General features: G+C 45.4%; 1 protein-coding gene across 1 annotated transcript; it reads right to left on the bottom strand.

Moving 5' to 3' along the window:
- Positions 1–11429: 11429 nt before the first annotated feature.
- Positions 11430–19499, bottom strand: Snrpb (small nuclear ribonucleoprotein polypeptides B and B1). Its single transcript, XM_041670596.1, has 7 exons — positions 19349–19499; positions 17457–17608; positions 15663–15774; positions 13585–13737; positions 12803–12941; positions 12376–12501; positions 11430–11725 (listed from the first exon to the last, which is right to left on the bottom strand). Exons 1-7 carry the CDS (start codon positions 19349–19351, stop codon positions 11715–11717), a joined length of 696 nt encoding a protein of 231 aa, XP_041526530.1. The 5' UTR covers positions 19352–19499; the 3' UTR covers positions 11430–11714.
- Between the last annotated feature and the right edge of the window lie 470 nt (positions 19500–19969).

Raw genomic sequence — 19969 nt, 5'->3', positions numbered from 1 at the left:
GCTATTGACTGAGTAGAACCTGGGTTCCAGCACCCACAGTCAGGCTTGGGAGAGCTGGTGTGAGCAGAGGGAGGAGTTGAGCCAAGGTGGAGGCCATGGGACAGCCTTGGGCAATGTGTCCCCCTCTCCTCACCTCAGGGAGCTCCAGAGCTTGAATGGCCTGTCAGAGTGTCCAGGCTGACGGGCAGGGCTGTGTTTCTCTGATGGAAGACATCACTGATTTGCCTAGGAACACGATGCTGGTTAAGAGAGGGCTCTACAGCTGGGATGTCGCTACATGGACAATAACTCTCCTGGCGGTGCTCTCTACCAGTGGGCAGTTACCACCACCGCAGGGGGTCTGGGCTGTGTCCGGTCCCCACCCTGAATGCTGTGTAAGTCCAAGGACAAGACTGTGCCAGATGTCCCTCGCACATTCTCTAGTCAGTGAAGACGGGTGTCCACTGGGACATTTTCTAGCATGACACACAGAGGGAGTAGCAAAAGTAAACACATAAGTGGATTATTGAATACATCAACTAATTGAATTCAGTGTTGAGTGCCAAAAAGAAAACAGAAGTGACAACCCCTCCCTAAAAGTGATGGCCCTATTTTTAGAGAGAAAGACTCTCTGAGAAGAAGGCTGGGGTTTTAATGACAATAAAAACAGTGCTCAAACTAGTGTGCATGTTGGGAGCGACTTCAGGATCCTTACAAATGCTCATCTTTCCTTCACAGCAGCTCCGTAAGAAGGCTCTCTCATCGTCCCCTCATTGCAACTGAGAAAGGAACACAGCACACAATCACACAGCACCTGTGATGGCTTACATTATGTATTAAGTTTAAATGACTGTGCTTAAGAGAGCTATAAAACAAAAATACCTCTAACCTGTGAGCCCCACTTGCCCAAGGACAGAGAACTGGAATGCTGGGGGCTGTTGTTCATGCGAGATAACAAGCCAGTATTTTTGCATCTGTAAACAAGTCTGGTTGCCCCAAAGGCACAGGATGTGTGCTTGATCGTACATAGGCAGGGAGTACATCAGGATGTGTGCTTGTCTCTGATTGCACAAAGGCAGGAAGTACGTAGCCTTGTGGTTTTGCCTTTATAAGCCCCTGACTTAATGTCATTGGGCACCATCTTCTGTGCATGAGCATGAGACTCGGGTATGGACCTGGCCAGTTTTCATAGTCCTAGCCAGTATTTAATAAAACCTGAGGGAAAAGGATCTTAATTGTCAGACTGGTGAATCTCTGAGCAATCCCAGACTCTTAACACACCTAAGTGGTGGTCTGTGGTATCTGAAGTTTGTTTCATGTGAAGAGCCAGCTGTACAAAGGTCTAGGAAACCCTGTTCCAGTCAGAGGAAAGTTTAGGGTTTGCCTTGGCTTTCTGTTACCATAACAAAATACCAGAGATAATCAACATATGAATATGGAAATGCCTGGGAGCTGGACAGATAGCCCAGTGGTTAAGCACTGGCTAGATTCAATTCCCAGCATCCACACAGTGGCTCACAAATATCTGTAACTCCAGTTCCAGAGGATCAGTGCCCTCTTCTGGCCTCCACAGGGAAGAGGCACACACATGGTAAACAGGCATACGTGCAATCAAGACACCCATACACATAAAGAAAAGAAATAAAAATAAGGAAAGGAAATGCTCACCTTGGCTCGTGGTTTTGGAGATTCATTTTGTGGTTATTTGGCCTCGCTGCTCTTGGGTCCATGTTGAAGCAGTGCATCATGGGAAGGAGCCCATGGTGAAGCAAAATTCCTTATCCATGGTAACCAAGAAATGAAAAGGGCTAAGAGGAGAGACCAGGGTCTTACCCACTTCAAATGTCTGTCCTTATGTGACCAGATTTCCGAAAAGTCCTCTTAAAAGCTCCATTATCCACTGAGGGTACCACAGCAGGGACCACACGAGCCCATGGGACACCTATCAAAAGCATAGCAGGGTTCCCTGGATAGCAAGCACATCTTTTCCAAAGTGACTCTTGGCTTCCATCTCAACAGCCTCTTCCTCTTCGAAACACTAAACCTTCTGTAGTTAGTATTCCCCCAGCACAGGCCAAGCTGAGTACCCTGCCCCAGACAGCCATGTCCTGAAACTTTGCCCTTAGAGATTAAGACGGAGGAAATGTGCAAAGGTGTTTCTGGCGATGGCAGAAGCCTCAGTAATGACCTGGCTAGTTAACTTCTGCCACGACACATTTGCTGTGTTCAGGTACCCATTGCTGTGTAACAAACAGGCCCACAATTTAAAGCTTAAGATAATGACGAATTGCTCATACATCTGCAGTCTGGATGGAGTTTGGAGGGGAGAGCTGCTCTTGGCAACCAGGAGCAGGTCAGACTCCCCGGATTGAACATCCGGGCTGAACACACACCCACAATCCCTCCCCCTGTCCTGGGCTTCCTCACCACATGGCATCTGGCTGCCCAAAGGCGCTCTTTCAAGAAGATACCCTCTTATTCATTCAGCCCCAAGAATCCCTCAGACTTAAAGCGCTTCTGGATAAAGCTGGTTTCTTAACTCCTGCTTACTAGGATAAGGACAAGGGACACAGCCCAATCCTTTGCACTCTCTCCTCCCTCAGGAGTTGTCAGGAAGGTGCCTGTGGGATTGGCTGCTGTCTGTGAGCTGTGCGAGCCTCGAGATGCTAGACCTGGGACTCGAACCTTTTCACTAATGTAGGCCTTTCATTGCACAGGCCTGAGCTCGTCCAATGACAGTGCACTGGGATGCATCTCTGTTTACATTCTCAGGAGCCCAGTGTGGTTGAACCAAGGGGAATCTGGGCATTAGCATACCGCTCTCCTGCTTTGTACCGTAGTCCCCCGTGCAGTAAAGTAAGAAAACACGATAGCTTCCCAAAGTTGGAGTTCAACAAAAATCAGAGTGGAGATATAGAAAGAGGAAAGATGGAAACTAGCTGGTCATAGGGACTTGGATGTGCTCCGACACGGGCCTAGGATCTAGGGAGCCTGCCCAGCCCTGCACACAAGCCCAGGATGGGGCAGGACTGGGCACTGCCCAGGAAAGACTGGGAGTCCTAAGCAATCACCCCACCTCTAGCTGACTTTGCAGGGATGCATGAGCAGGAAGTAGGGGACAATGAGGAGTGGCAAACTTCCTGCCAAAGAATGAAGGTGTGCCCCAGCACAGAGAACCTTGGTAAAGCCTGGGAGTCTCCCATTTAAGGCACTTACCAGCAATACACCAAGATTCCAGTTTCTACACACAGCTCTACAGAATTAGGTCAAGAAAGTCACCAACAAACAACAAAAACCCACAGCAATACCCACTGGGGAGACAGGGAGCTTGCTTCCAGATTCACCATGCAATATTAGCTAAAGTTCCCGGGCAGAGGTGAGGTTACATACAAGAAGCAACAAGATCTGGCACAGGTCCAAAACAACAACCTCTGAAACAGGCTGTCCCTGAGGAAGCCCAGACAATGAGCCTACAAAAATCAGCTGTTTGAAATGTTCAAAGAGCTAAAAGATGACAGAGGGATAGTGCAGTCAGTGAAGCACCGTGCAAGCCTGAGGACCGGGAAGCAGAAGCCTGTAATGTGAGCTCTAGGCCTGTGGTTCCCTGGAAGCTCAGGGCCAGTCTAGACAAACTGGTGATCCCCAGGCTCAGTGAGAAACCCTGGCTCAAAAACAAGGCAGAGAATCAACCTTTGGCTTTCATACACACACATATATGCATACACCATACACACACTGGAGAAATATATAAAAAGTTAAAAGATGATGAAAATAGCATCTTAAGCTAAAGACTATCACCAAGGAGTAGATATTCTATATAAGAATTAAACAGAAATTCTGGAGTTGAAGCATACTAAACATAATGCAAACTTTGCTCCAGGGCCTCAACAATAGATCTGGGCTGCAGAGGAAAGATCCAGATTCTCTACATTTTTGTTTCCTGGTGAACACCCTCTAAAGTTATGTCTTTGGGGATGGGATTAATTCTCAGGTCCAGTCAAGACCCTAGAAAAAGTCCCGACTTCACATATAGAGTCCATCAACTGTAATTCTGTTTATTTAACCCAAAGAAATGGTGTTCATACAAAAACCTGTGTGTAGATGCTTGCAGCAGCTTTGTTCATCATAATCCCAAAGTGGAACACGTCTGTCCTTCAACTGGCATTTAAACAGCTTGTAATATACCCAAGCTGTGGAATGCTACTCGGCCTTGAAAAGAGAGGATCTGTTGACATCAATAACACCTGGAAGAATGTCTCAGAATTATGTCAATTTTTGTTTTAAAAGCCAACCGTGGAGCTAGGGACGTCACTCAGTTGGTAGAGTACTCACCTAGTATACACAAATCCCTAAGCTTACTCTCTAGCCCTGCATAAACTCGGTGTGGTGATCCTAGCATTTGGAAAATGAGAAATTCAAGATTATTCTTGGCTAAATAGTAAATTCAGGGCCACCTTGAGTACTTGAGATCCTGCCTAAAAAAAAAAAAAAATTCTAAAAGGTCACATCCTTTGTGATTCCACTTAAAAGTCTTAAATGAGAAAATGATAGGAACGGAGAACAGATTTCTAGTTGCCCAAAGTCTAGGATATAGCGAAAAGAGTGTGAGAATGGGTATAAGGAATCACACACACAAGTCTCCTGGGATGGACCACCCTGCCATGATCACATCAAGGCTAACACTCTAGCTACAATATTGCCCTACAGTTTTCAAGATGTTAGCACTGGGCCAACATTCCTGAAGGATACGAGGGACTTAGCTGAACTGTTTTTTCAGTTGCATGTGAATCTAGTCATTTTAAAATAATAGACTTAATTTTAAAAAGTAATTGGGATTTATTTTACAGCATAGAATGATGTATCCTTAAGAGTGTCCCATGTGAGCTGGGCAGTGGTTGTGCACACTTTTAATCCCAGCACTCAGGAGGCAGAGGCAGGCAGATCTCTGTGAGTTCAAGTCTAGCCTGGTCTACAGAGCGAGTTCCAGAACAACCAAGAATGTGTCACAGAAAAACCCTGTCTCAAAAAAAATCTATTTCTGTTTTCCCTTCAATAAACACCCAGAATATGCTTCTCATCATCACCAACTCTACCCAGACTCATGCTGTCACCTTGCTGGGGATTCTGCAGCGCCTGCCCCATCCCTCCTCCAGGAAACTTCCCCTCTTTAGGTCCCGTTTCACCCAGAGTGAAAGCAAGTGTCCTTTGGGGTTCCCTGACTCCTCTGAATTCAGCTTTGATTCTAATTTAACTCCTGTGGAACTGGGCATCTCCATCAGTCAGGTCTCCTCGGAAGGCAGAAGCTCTGTAAGGATGTTAGTAAGAAACAGAGCATCAAAGAGCAGAAGACAGGTTTCTAGAGCAGATACCACTTCAATGGCTGGGACAGAGTGTCCGAGGAAAGGCATAGTGCCCTGTCCACCCCTAACAGGCCTGAGAGCCAGGCCTTGCTGGGTAGGGAGGCTGTGGAGCAATGGAGAAGCTCCTGTGACATCTTAGCAGAACTTGCAGTAAATGTGCTGGGGAAAGCCTTGCTGAGGAACTGTCCACAGGCTCTGTGGCACCACACCACCCAAGAATGCCAGTGCTTAGTGCCAGTGCCTACTGTGCATGGCAAAAGCCCTCTCCCTGCAGAATCTTGGTGCCAGAGAAATCACCCCACCTGGGCTGCAAGAGAAAAGGCCTCCTGATTGCTCATCCACATTTCCCATTTCCAGGATTCCCTCCGTTTGTGTTTTCTTTATTGCCTCCACTAGGATGACCCCAGCTAAGAATCTAAATGATAGAGGAGAAAGTTCCTGAAATGACCGTACCTTGTACTCAGATTGATCTTATCATCATAGAACCTTCATCCAATAACTGATGGAAGCAGATGCAGAGATTCACAGCTAAGCACTGGGCCGAACTATGAGTCCAGTCATAGAGAGGGAGGAGCAAGATTATGGGCAAAGGGGCCAAGACCATGATGGGGAAACCCACAGAAACAGCTGACCTGAGCTAGTGAGACTGACAGCTGAGGAACCTGCCTGCATAAGGCCAAATTAGGCCCTCTGAATGTGGGTGACAGTTGTCTGGCTTGGGCAGTTTGTGGGGCCACTGACAGTATTTATCCCTAGTGCACGAACTGAGTCTTTGGAGCCCATTCCATATGGAGGGATACCTTGCTCAGCCTAGATACAGCGGGGAGGGTCTTAGTACTGCCTCAAGTGACAGATTTTGTTGACTCCCCATGGGAGGCCTCACCCTCTCTGCTGAGTGGATGGGAGGTGGGGTGTAGGAAAAGTGAGGGGAGTGGAGTGGGAGGAAGAGAGGGAGAAGGAACTGGAATTGGTATGTTAAAAAGGTTGTTTTTAAAATAAAAAAAAAATTCGTTTTCAAAGAGAGAGAGAGAGAGAGAGAGAGAGAGAAAGCCTTGCTCGACAATGTCTCTCCAGCACCCTCTACTGACAAACCTGAAAATCTGCCCCTGACCACAAAAACAAACCAAAGTGTACGGAGATAGAGCTGCCCTGACAGAAAACCTTCCTGGTGTTCTCTAAAAAACCAAGCAAGGCCAGCCAGCGCCTTCTGCACTAACACTCTATGGGAGGCTCTCTCAGCTTGCCTCGTACCCGCATGAGCTGTCCCCTTGCTTTGCTTCCTACAGACTTCTGGTTCCAGTCACTAAGGAAACAGAACCACACTGCAGACACAGTCCATCTCCCCCACCAGAAATTCTCACGGCTCGGCATCATTCCTTTACATAGCCCTTCAGTTTCTACCTTCCCCTCTAAAATGCAAGCTCCTCAGGCACGAGCAATCAGATTTTACTTACTTTTCAGAGCTGAAGAGAAAAGAATGGTGTCTAGCACACACAGTAGGTGCACAATGAAAATGATGGATAAATTAATTATGTTAGGACCATATAGCGAGAGGACAAATACAGCCGTAGTCATCCGGACGGAGGTCCCACGCTTCCAATGCCTCTTTAGACTGCCTCCGAGAGCTCTTGGTTGTCTGCTCTTCCATCCTTACAGGTTTAATTCACACACAGAAATTTACTCACGTCAAGAATGTGCAGAACTGGGGAGGCTGGAGCTGGAAGATCATGAGTTTAAGGCCAGCCTGAGCTACATAGCAAAGCAACCAATGAAAACAGGTACATGTCACCGAATTCTGTCACAGGCTAGCACATGCACGCACGCACATGCACTCCTGGGGGAACCAGGACTCAGATAAAAAAAGAAAGCATCCCAACCCCCCACCTGTGCCATCTGTGTGACCCTGTATGGGTCAAACTCAGCTTCAACAGTTAATTCTTACACTTTGTAAATGGAGTCACATTGTTCGGATGTTTTGAGTTTGGGCTTTGACGTCCTCTACTTGACAACCTGTGTAGAAGAGTCAAGCTGCCATGCATTGCTGCAGACCCACTGTGCTTCTCCTTGGGTGTGAGATGCTCCACTGTATAAAGATACAAGCTGTCTAATTTAATACTGGCGTGTATTTAGGTAGTGTCCAATTTGTGAGTACAGCTTTGTAGATAGACAGCTTTGTGTATATTTTTATACATGTCTTTTTGTGAATGTCAGCATTTCTACTGGGTGCATGTTTTAGTATTGAAATGCTAAATCATAGAAATCAACTTTACTAAAAAAAAAAAAAAAATCCCCACTTGAGACTGACTCGTGTTCTGTCAGTTCATGTTCTCGTGCCCATCTTAAGTGAAGCACCCAGCACTGTTCACAGCCCTTAACAAGGAATTCTGGCAATGGGCGTGTTTTTCATGACACCTAGCTAAACGCAGGTTTACCAGACAGAAAGAGACAAAGATACAACAAGAATAGAAAACCAAACTCCGCAGCAAGTCCACAGCTACAGACTCACTCCTGAAAAAAGAAAAGATGCTGTAAGGGAAGGAGGGAGGGAGAAATGAAGACAGCGGAGACACAAACCCCAGTCCTCGTATCAGGTACAAGAGCCCACATATGCTGTCCCAATCCTCACCGCAGAGCGATGCTGCCTCCTGGTGGATGTGGAACTTGCAAAGATCATCGTTTTAAATATGTCTGATTTTCAAAGCGAGGTGATAAACATATTTATCAGGCTCCCCATGATATTCAGTGTAGACTTTCCTTTCCGTTCTTGTTCCTCTCAAAGCAAGGTCCCCCCATAAACAACTCTACCGGCCAGTTCCTTAGATGCAGTGACTTAGATACAGGCATCTGGATCCAACATTTGCCTTCTAACTTTTGCCTTTAAATCATAAATATAGCGCCTAAAAACTGGAAAATCAAAAGAAAAGTATTTCCCCACAATCTAATTCATTACTGTCTGATTTGTGGTCATTAAAAAAATCAGAGATGATTCTCAAAGTGGGAGGAATGACCAAACAAGTCTGCCCATTCGCAATCACTATGAAGTCACACATCAGCATGGTGATTGCCCCCACAATCCTTTCCTCAACACAATAGATGAAATTAACTTCACATTGTGAAATAAGAATACATACATAAATGGTAAACCATCTTTTGATTGTCAGAGTAGATTGCTTTTTCTTGGTAACTACCAATTCTAAGGCGCACCTAGTAAACTGTCAAGTGTATCCAGTTTGTAACAGGGCAAATAAACTCAAACTTTCAAGATAATTAACTTTAATCAACTTCTTGATAATTAAAATGTTTACCTCCTTTATTTAACCCAGAAATCCTATTTAATTAGCTAAATATAGAATAATATTTATGCAAAATACAGCCATCATATTGTTAATGAAAAAATAAGTTAACTGTCCAATCACAGAGAAGGATCAATAGTGGTTTATGTTTTTAAGATTTGAGGATGTTTTTGACAGCACAAGTCTGTAATCCCAGCTATGCAGGAAGTGGCAAAAGAGATTAAATTTAAGGCCTGTCTGGATTTGAGTAAATTCAAAGACAAAGTGGGCAACTTAGATGTTATCTCAAAATAAAGAGGACTGAAGATTGGCTTCAGCAGAACAATTGCCCAGTATAGTCAGGGTCCTTAAAGAGTCAATCCCCAGGACAACAAAAAAATTTTCTTTATGGGCTGTTAAGATGGTTCAACAGGTAAAAGTGCTTGTATGGTGACTCTTTGTTCTCTGGGACCCACAAGGAGTGAAATGACTCCAAGTTGTCCTCTGACACCATGGTCCATACACCTTAATATAGTAAATTTAGTAATAATTGAAGAGATGGCACAGTGGTTAACAGTTCTGGCTGCTCTTGAAGAGTTGGGCTCCATTCCTAGCATCCACATGGTGACTTACCACAGGATCTGACAACTTTTGGCCTGAGGACACTGAACAGACAAGAGTGTACTTAGGTACATGCAGCCAAAATACTCAAATATTTATTTATATATACATACATACATATATATATATATATATATATATATATATATATATATTTTGTTTTTTGTTTTTTTTTTTTTGGTTTTTCGAGACAGGGTTTCTCTGTAGCTTTTGGTGCCTGTCCCAGAACTAGCTCTTGTTGACCAGGCTGGCCTCGAACTCCCAGAGATCTGCCTGCCTCTGCCTCCCAAGTGCTGGGATTAAAGGCGTGCACCACCACCGCCCGGCTCTCAAATATTTTTAAAAATGGGAAAACTTATTTTTGAGTATATAATAAGACAAACAACAAAAAAAAAAGCAACCAACACACACACAAAAAGGCAAGCATTAACCACTAGGATTCATTGTCTTCCAAGTCATCCTACTGCGTTAAGCTGCTTCCTTCAATGCTGGCTTCACAATTCTGATGCTGTTGCTTGTGCTTTCAGTGCCAAATCTAAAACCCACCACCGTAGATTCAGTGAATGGTATTTCCTTCTAATTAGTCTATAGTTGTAATTTTCCTAGATTGCTGAGTGAGGTAGAGGTCTGTGGTTGTCTCAGCACTACGTGTTCTAGGTACTTTAATGACTGTCAACCTTACCTCCCTCAAAGGCTTCTCAACTTCATTCTCTACTCACAGGTTTGTACCTAGATGCCATTAACGAACTCCTATTATAGCTTTGACAGCCAACTCGTAAACAGATCTTTCCTCATTTTCCTTTCACAAGTTTTCACTTTCAGAGTGGAACCTCTTTGATTCTTTTTCTTTGCTATCTCTGATTCCATGTGGAATCAACTAAACCAAAGCAGCTGAGTATACCTAAGAGGGATTTTTTTTTTCTTAAATCATTTGAAGCAGAAGACCCACTTTTAATCTGGACCTTTTGAGGTGGAAAGAGCCATATTTAATCTAAGCCACACCTGCTGGCAGTCTATATAAATATAGTAGTCTACTCTGCTTGCTCTTGCTGGCAAGTCCATTCCTTCAGAGCCTACTTCTCCAGGACTCTTGGCAAACACTAAAGAACTGAGACATCCAGCCTTGTGGACTGAACTTCTGGATTCCTGGTCTTCCAATGGTAGATAATCATTGTTGGACTACTTGGACTGCAGGCTGCAAGATGTTCTAATACACACACACACACACACACACACACACACACACACACACACACATTCTGTTCTAGAGAACTCTAATACACTATTTCCAAGGATAATTAATTTCCTTTTCAGACTGACCTCTACCCTACACCTTTGCTTTATTCATTCACTGACTGGCCTCATGAATTGTTTGCAACTTCTTGAACACATGAAGTGTGTTCACGTGCAGATAGTTAATTTCACTAACTGAAATTTTCTTCACAACTGCCCTAGCTTAAGCTTCCAGCACCAAGTGGAAGGAGTAAGAGAATAAGCAGGAACTTGTTATGTTGTTGCCTGTACAGTTACTCCATGACCTTCTCACAGCACTAGAGATCCAATCCTGCTTTGCAGACACTGGGCAAATATTTATTCCATCACTAAGCTACAGACCACTACCCAGTCAGGTCCTGGCTGAGGGAGTTTTGTTTAGAATTTCTTTCTGTTCCCAGTTCGATCACGAAAGGATTTAATCAAATGTTCTGTGTTATTAAGATAACCCTGACCTTCACCTCTGCTATTGCTTTGACTTCCTGGAGCTGCCTTGGCATGCAAAAAAACCCAACACTTCCACGGCTCACCACTAGCCTTGCTGTGCTAAGTACCAGAATGCTGCTCATTACCTTATCATCCAAAGTGGGTAGAAGAAATCATGGCAAGTCCTTTAAAAGTCGGGTGACAGTTTGTCTATGTGTGACCCGAGACAATGTTCTAACAGTACCCCATCCCACAAGGTTCTCTCCTTTAGTGTTTGCTTCATAAAAACCTGCCTAGCCCAGGGTGTAACACTCAACAGCATATGGTATTTCCTCAAACTCATCTTTAAACCTGATGGACAAAAAGCCTCATTGTAGGTCAGTTTTGTAAAATATTATCAGAAAGCAGCTAAGAGTAGAGTTAATTTTTCTAAGGTAACCATTAGGCACTCAACAAATCAAAGGCTTTTCTAAAGACAAACAGATATAGAGTGCATGTATAACAGTCTCTTAAGAGTTTATTATAAACCAGCTTCAAAGGTCACAGTGGGGGAAAAAAGGACTATGTACAGCCTTTTGGGAAACAGGCAAGGAGCTGAGGAGGACCAAGATGAGCCTAGAGCCTTGGAGGGCATATTCCCCAGGGAGGGGGGCCCTGAAAGGGAAACTAGACGATCCAGGGAGACTCCATGAACAGCATACAAACAAACAGGTGTGTGGTAACTCGACTCCGGGGAATAGGACCCACACCTCGGTGGAACTACTGCCACAATGCTGTGCGAGGATCAAAGCAGACCTGAAGCAAGAGAAAGTTCAGTCACAACCTCAGCTGTACCAAGCCCCAGCTCCCCACACTCTGCAAGTGACAACACAGGTGGGTTAACTGGGCTATGCCCAGAAAAAACACAAATGCAAAAATCAAAGAGAAATAAGATGGTCATGAAATTTGAACATTGTTTATCTTAAGATCTACCATGACTTCATAGAAAGAACACGGGGCTGGTAGTCAGGATGCTCTCTGGGCTTTTGTTTGTTTTGACAAAGAGACTCACTGTGTAGACCTGGCTGCCCTCAAACTCAGAAATCCACCTGCCTCTGGAATGCTGGGATTAAAGGCATGAGCCACCATACCCAGCAAAAGAGAGACTCTCTAATTAAATAGTCAAGGGCATCCATTGGACAGTCTCTACTGTGATTTCAGAGACTCTCGTCTTGCATCCAGTGCTGATGGACTGAACACTGAACATACCTCTGTCCCACTAAGGAGACAAGGCCACCCTGCTAATGCTTACTCCCTGCTCTCTACTTTCCGGACACAGCTGTCCTCCAAGAGCTCACTTCCCTAAATTTGAGGTCCAAAACCAGATCTGATCTAAAGCCAATCTTCAGTTTCCAACCCAGTAAACTCTAGGAAAGGAAGCCAAAGCCACTACTGTAGGCACTTACCTCGCATCCCTGGAGGAGGAGGTCGCATCCCAGGAGGAGGCATGCCCATTGGAGTTCCTCGGCCAGGAGGGATCCCCATTGGGGGACCCATAGGAGGCCTCATGCCAGGAGGAGGGCCCATCATACCTGAAGAAAAAAGTCCAGAAGACTTCTTAAAAGCTGGACGAAGCATATGAAGCTGTTTACCAAGTCAGATAGCCCAATCCATCCTCACAGCCTCTAAAGCAAAGGGGCCCTTGAGCCAGAGTGGGGCTCCTAATTGCTCTCATCCAGCTAGTTCCCAACTCAGTCAGCCAGGCTGGATCTCAGAGTAATCCTGCTTAACTACGCAAACTCATCATCAGTTTCAGTCAAGGATCTATGTCATCACGAATCCAGCTAAGGCATTTGTGATCGATTAGTACTGGTCTCCTGTGAAGATACTCACCTGGAGGAGGCGCCCCTCGGCCCATAGGTGGAGGAGGACCCCCACGACCAGGTGGATACTGAGTTGGGGCTCCTGCAATACTTGCTGTGGCTGCAGCTGCAGCAGCCGCAACAGTGCCTCTTCCTTGTGGAGTCATCACCTAAAATAACAAAGAGGAATTAAACAGAGCACTAACTCAAGTACACTGAGCCTGAAGTCTCCTAATGCTACAGCTCATGCCATCGGACTTCCCACGTAAAAGTCAGCTATCAGGAAGCCCAAATGCCCAATTTCTAGCCTCTTAGCCTGACATTAAGTGTTCCCAATCCAACCTGGGAAAAAGCACTTGCACTTTTAGTTAATACTGGTGACATGTTTGCTCAGACTTGGTGGGGGGAGGGGCGCTGGCTTGCTCCTGCCTCAACAAGGTGAGATAGTACAGACTTAGTTGACTTCCCAGGGGAGACATTACCAAGAGAGGGGGTAGAGTGGGGGAAAAGGGAAGAAGTGGGAGGAGAGGAGGGGAAACTGGGACTGACATGTAAAAGTAAATAGATAAAATATTTTTGAAAAAGATCTTATCCAAAAAAAGACTGGTGACATGGAAAGAGAAAGTATACGTAATGTTACCAAACATTTTGCTCAATTCAGTTGGCCAGAATATCTTTTGTCCATCTCTTCACACAAACACTGTTAGTCTGACAATCCGGACTCATCATGAGATTGGTCACTCATGTCAAGCTATGGATTCTGCCCTATCCTTTTAGCTACCAGAAACCAGTAGTCCTCTTCCAGTGCCTCACCTGCTGTGATGGTCCTCCAACCCCACGGACTGGCCCAGCAAGTCCTGCAGGAGCCTGAGGCATGGGAACACCAGCCGGAATTCCTCTACCAGCAGCTCTGCCAATACCTGGCCCCCCAGCAGCTCCAGCAAGTGGCACTCTGGCAATACCAGTCTAAAAAGGAAAAAAAACTGTTGTAGAATATTATTTTAACTGGGCAAAGATGTGTTGCATTTGTTTATGCTGTAGAATATTACTTTAACTGTGTAAAGGTGTGTCACTTTTTTATGCTGCATTTGACGATGTAGGGATGCATGTTTAATTATGTAGACATGTATTACATCTGTTTCACCTTGCCTAGCTAATGTATGTGATAAGTCTAACAGTGAGCTGAAAAACCAATAGCTAAGCAGAGAAAGGACAGGCAGGGCAAACAGGCAGAGAGAATAATAGAACTCTAGGCTCAAGAGGAGGAGAAAGATGGGGGACATGCGCATGGCCAGAAGCCAGGGAGCCATTGCAATAGAGAAAGCAAGAAAGTAAGAAAAGGTTAAAAAGCCCCAAGGCAAAATATAGATGAAAAGAAAGGGATTAAGTTAAAAGGCTGAGCATTCAAACCTAGTAAGTCTGTGTCATGATTTGGGAGCTGGTTGATGGCTCAAAAGGGTCTGGTACAAAAAAGATGGTGAAAGGCTTGGTGACCTAAAAAATTCTAAGCACACCTTGGAACATCACTAAGAGCCTCTCAGATTTATAAGGCACCTAATCAGCACTAATTATATACACTAACATAGATATATACACACACACCATTCTTCTTCTATGAAAGACTAAGAACCCACCTATCATCCCTTAAAGAGACTATAATTTAAGTCTAGAGAAGCCTGTCAATACCTACACTCATTCCTATAAAAATAAAATAGCACTTGACCTTTCAACAGACATGAGATCCACTGCCTCTCTGACTCTCCCTTGCTAAGTGACAGTGTCCAAATAATACCTCTGATACATATTCACAAACAAGAAAGCCTGTAGAGTCCAAAATAAGGAAAGGAATGAGATAAACTACTCTCTACTCACTAGAGCGACTATCTCTAAGTCATTAGCAGGACTTAAATCAAGAGGGTGACTGAAAGATGTTTACAAACTGGAAAGGCAGAACAAGCTTTTACATGTGTCACAAAGAAGCATGTGTGTGGATAAAAATAAACACAGGAGAGCTGAAGAGGCAGCTTAGAGGCAGAATGATTGCCCAACATACATGACACCCTGGGTACAAACCAAGCTCTGCAAAAATTAAAACAGCCACATATATACAAATACAGGTTAAGCACATTCTCCTGATTCACAAAGTCTTGAAATAAAGATAGAAAACAAATTCAGTTAGGTTCTTTTAGACAGCTCTATTTATAAACATACATTGGTGTTTGCAGAGCCAAGATCATCTGGGATCAAATGGCTGGTTTGCCATTTACTAGTTGTGACATCTTAGGCAAGCTACTAAACTTAGTTTATTTCATCCCTAAGGTGGGAATAATTTTTCAAGAGCAAACTAAAATTCTTATAATGACTCAATAAAACACTGGCAAAAACAAAACAAACACAAAAAACACTCATGTCCCTGATGCACAGATTAACAACAAATACTATTATTCTGTAACCACCAAAGCCTTCATAAATTCTAAGATTTGGAGCCGTTTCTGTTTTCTTGAGACAGGGTCTTACTATGTACCCCTGGCTAGCTCTGAACTCAGATCTATTTGCCTCTGCTGGGATTAAAGGTGTGTGCCACCAAACCCACCAGGAGCTACTATTTATCTTAAATTATTTCTTTTTGAGATTAGTTTCTCCCTCCCCTTTCCTCCATTCAAACCCTCCTCTTTTTACACTGTTATTACATAAATCTATGAAGCTGTTAATTTTAGTGACTAAATGGTCTCAGGTAGCTCCCCTGCTGGTTAGAGTTTCCCTGAGGAGAAGGTTAAAGTCTAGCTCCCTCCACTCATTTACTACCTGTAAAGGAGTCCACAGCCAGAGTACCTAACAGAGTCTGGCTCCCATGAGGACCTTCCTTCCAGAGGTATTCAGGAGGGACTTACATCTTTGGGAGGAGGTCCTTCTACTGTCATGGAGACCAGGTTCTCCCCTCGAAGCAACACCAAACCGAGAACTCGCTTCTCTTCCCTTTCTGCTTGTTTGGCATTCTTTGGCCTAAAATTGAATTTTTAAAAGAAAAAGTATTAGAAGGTAGGAAACATTTAGGTTTACCTATCTAGGAACCACCGAGGTTTGCTTTATATTACACCACCTCAACAAACAGTATATAAACTTTTTAAAAACAGGTCCTCTAGACAGAATCCCAGGCTAAATGACCTCATGGAAAGATGGCAGGCTGCTTTCTACTAAATCAAGAAGATGCACAGACAAGGAGACAGGACAAGCAGCAACAATGCCCAGCCCTGAAGAAGATGCAAACGCCTTTCCCGGTTTTCTTTGATATTACCTTGTTCCCTGCCTTCAGCTTAAGATTTCATAGACAAGAGGTAGGCTAAGCAATCCCTTAGTGAATCCTACCCACTCCACATCCACGTCTATCAGCAACAATTCAACCTCAAGGCTACAATCCACCCTTTACCCTCCGTGAGCAATGAAGGGATGGAAGAAAGGGCAAGAGAAATTTAGCATACAAAGGGGAAAGGATCCCCCCCTTATAGCTCATATTGCCTTACTTGTTAAATAGGCCTTTATTTTTACAAGAGTCACATAAAAATTTCACATGGGTGACCTCAAACAAGAACCCACCCCAAACAGCACAACTGGAAAAGATGAAATAAAAATGTAAACTAGAAAAAGGAACGGAAAGATGAAAGCAGGGAACCAAAGCCATAGTCTTTAAAATAAAGAAATGATGTCCTAAATTTTAAAAAACAAACTTAGTTTTTTTCCCTCCATTTTAGCTCATACAGCCTTAGATGTTAAATAAGCTTATAATAGCTTTTTATGACTAAAAAAGCAGGTATTTAATTTTTTTCTCATTAATTTTATTTGAAAAGGAAATTTCCCAAAAGTTTTTAAATCTGAAAACCAGTTTCATTTTTAAAGTGGGAATTCCACACTGATCTGCTGGCCCCGCTCTAACACACACCCGGCACCCAGGCGTCTCTGCATTTTTATTCTATACTTGACCTTGGGCCAAAAAAGAAAACAATCTCAAAAAGAACTTAAGGGAATTCGATCAGAACACGTGAGTGCTGCATGTCAGGAGTGCGCATATGACCAAAGTCACACCACTTGTTGAGCCTCAGGATGTCTTCAATATACAAAGCAGAACTGAAACAGACCATACTGTTTAATGGTCCTGAAAGGAATTAGCTAATCAACTTACAGAATTGCAGCAAATGAGAAAATATCTCCAATTTTTTTTTTAGAAAATGCCAACAAAAATGACTGGCCCCAAACCCACATGGGGAGCAGAGCACTTACCCTGAAGAGGGTCAGAGGCTTCTTAAAGCAGTTTCAGACCAGGCTGCAATAGGAGAGCCCTTTAGGCTACAGCTTTACAAATAGGTAATGAGGCCAGAAAATCAAGCTCTCCCCCCTCACACACCTGTGGGGAGAACATGAGAGCCCTTTACCCCAGTACCCAGGGGCATGCAAAATCAGAGAAATAAAAGCCTAGCGCCCTCCTCACTAAGTTCCACTCTGCTAGAATCAGAGAGCAAGGTTTTCTGGGTTAAGGAAGAGATTCCTTAGCAGCCAATGTCCCCACTGAAGTGTCTCCCTTCACAAGCAGGTAGGCAAACCTAGCTGAATGGCCATCCCACACCTGGCCAGCCCACCCACCCACCCACCCCCAGTTCCTTCGTCCCCCCAACAGCCAGCCCTCTCCTTACTTGATCTTCCTGAATTCATCACAGTCACAGAGGATCAAGTTCATATGCTTGTCAAAAGCCTTGAAGGTCCCGATGAAGATCCGGCCATCTTGCAGGATGCATCTCATCCTGTAGTCAATGTGCTGCAGCATCTTGCTGCTCTTACCCACCGTCTGCAAGAAGGAAGCAGGGATCAGTGAGGCTCGGCTCTTCTGGACTCGTACACTTCTTGCCCTTCCCCAAATCTTCCACCATAGCCTAATTTTCTAGGTGCAACTTTCTCAACCATGTTCAGCTAGCTTCCAAACATGGTCTTTTTCTGGGAATCTTATCACCCAGCTTTCAACCTTGACTTCTGCCCATTAATTTGCTATTCTCCTTGCCCTTAAAATAGGCAACCACCCTCCGATTTTAACTGACTTTGTCTATGTTGTATCTGTCTCAGGAAAGTGTAGTGTCCACAAACTAATCAAATCCATCCAGACTAAACATTAAGCCATCAACCACTGTGTATGCTCAGTGCTATGAACATCTAAATCCATCTAAACTAAGAACTGGAATTCAACAGGCACTAAAACTCCCACAAGCCTAACTGGTATTGACACTTCTGCCTACTCAAGTGCCCTTCTTCTCCATACCACCAACTGCAATTGCTGTTCGCCCCTGTGGGCATCACCCAGGCCTAACATGAAAACCCAGATAATATGTCTTCTGCTTAAGCAACCATCTCAAAGAGCTGCTCACGAGGATCAGCGTACATCGGTCCATTTTCCGGGTAATAGCCAATATTTTATTGAGTACTCCCCATATAGCTAGGCCCTTGAAAGGGATTGTATTAATCCTCAAAACTGGGCCCACTTTTTACTGATAAAATAGACGACCCAAGCTGAAGGTTAAGTAAGGACTTGTTTCAGTCAACTCTCAAAACGATAGCCTATCTTCGCTACCTCGGATTTCTTCAGCTTCGCAACCAGAGTAATGTTTCTGGAGATATTCGAGGTTATTTGTTACGTTTGCTCTGCAGCCAAAACTGGCCTCAAAACTCAGGCGCGTCTGCCTACTCAGGCACAGAAATTACAAATTACAAACTGAGATTTCAAGCAGCGGCCACTTTCCCCGGCTGACCCTTCTAACCCCAACTTAAGTTTATTACGCCTGTGAAAACATCTTTCAGCGACGTCTTGCTACCAACAGGATAAGGAAGGTGCAAAGACCAGGTTCCTGACCGTGTCTGGCCATCGACCTCTTCGCTCTCGCGGTTCTCCGCAGTTCTAAGCCTCCCTCCCACCGGGCAGCGGGGCGCTCCTAACCAATCACTCGGGAGTCCTGCTGGGGACCCACGAGCTGGAGAAGGCGTCCTCGCCCCTCCCCCTGCCGTTCCTTTAGCCGAAAGCCGAACTACCGCCGTGAATTCCATTAGGCCTGCCCAGAGCCAGAAACCGACCGAACACAGAACTTATTTCGGGGCGCCGTGCCAGCGCCTGGCACACCCCCACATAAAAACACGCCGAGCAGGGTCGCGCTCTGCGGGCAAACACCCTCCCGCCCCCTCCGCCACTGGACTCCGCTTCCCGGCGGAGACCTCCGCTACTCCTCCGTCTGGCCCAGTGTCCGCTAGTCGGCCCGAGGCTCGCGTCGGCTCCAGAAGCCCGGGCACTCATGGCCCCGCACAAGTTTCCAGCTACCGAAGCCGCGGGACAGTAACCACCGCGCGGTCGGCCCGTGGCCCCCGGTGCGGCCTTCTCGTCCTCCCGGGCCCGACCGCGCCGCCACAGCCCAGGCCTTTGGCGCCCGGAGAGAGCGGCTTCGGCTCCGACTTTCTCCTCCACGGGCGGCTCCAACCCACGGACGCCGTCAGCCACGGCCCCACTCCGCAGCCCCGAGCGCCCTGCGGCCAGCCCGAGCCTTCTCACCATGGTGGCGGCTCCGATGGCTCAGATTCCCGCCGGATTCGCTTCCACAGAGGCCTAGTCGGCAGCCAGCAGCGATATTCCCGCCGCCGCTAACGGAAATGCAGCCTGCAAAATGCCTCCGCTTGTGAAGCTACTTCCGGTCCGGCCTCTGCTTGGTAGTTCCGGCCTCTGGGAGGAGATTAGGGCGTGGAAAGGAGGTGTCAGCGTGCGGCTAGTTAAGGGTTTTGTTTTTGTTTTGAGTTTTGGTGTTTTGTTTGTTTGTTTGTTTTCCTTCGTTTTGATTTTACTGAGTTCTGCCTCTCGTTTTGTTTTGGACAGGGTCTCACACGTCGCCTAAGCTCGTCTTGAGCTTCCGATCCTCCTACCCAGAGCGTCCTTAGCGCAGGTGCGGGCGTGCACCACGGTGTGAGGTCGCAAACATCAAATTGACCGCCCTTGAAAGCCTTTGGTCCTCATTGGACGTACACCTTCCCAGCTTAGTCTCCACTGGGGTGGCTTGTTTCTCAAGCCGCTGCCCCGAAACGCCCCTTCTACCTCAGTTCTTACCCAACACTCTCCTGAACTCACTCCAGGAAGCCACTGTTCTTGCTTTTCTCTTACGGCTTGGAATGTTCTTCCTCT

The sequence above is a fragment of the Microtus oregoni genome, unplaced genomic scaffold (assembly GCF_018167655.1).
Source record: "Microtus oregoni isolate MIOR12 unplaced genomic scaffold, Mior012 000020F_ref0000438, whole genome shotgun sequence".
NCBI lineage: Eukaryota > Metazoa > Chordata > Mammalia > Rodentia > Cricetidae > Microtus > Microtus oregoni.
Note: the sequence above shows the minus strand (reverse complement) of the source record. Positions and strands in the feature narration are given on the sequence as shown.

Coding starts and splice junctions, on each gene's coding strand:
- Snrpb (XM_041670596.1), bottom strand. Junction 15,775..17,456: donor GATGAATTCAGGAAGATCAA/GTAAGGAGAGGG, acceptor ATTCAATTTTAG/GCCAAAGAATGCCAAACAAG. Junction 12,942..13,584: donor TTGGAGGACCATCACAGCAG/GTGAGGCACTGG, acceptor TTGTTATTTTAG/GTGATGACTCCACAAGGAAG.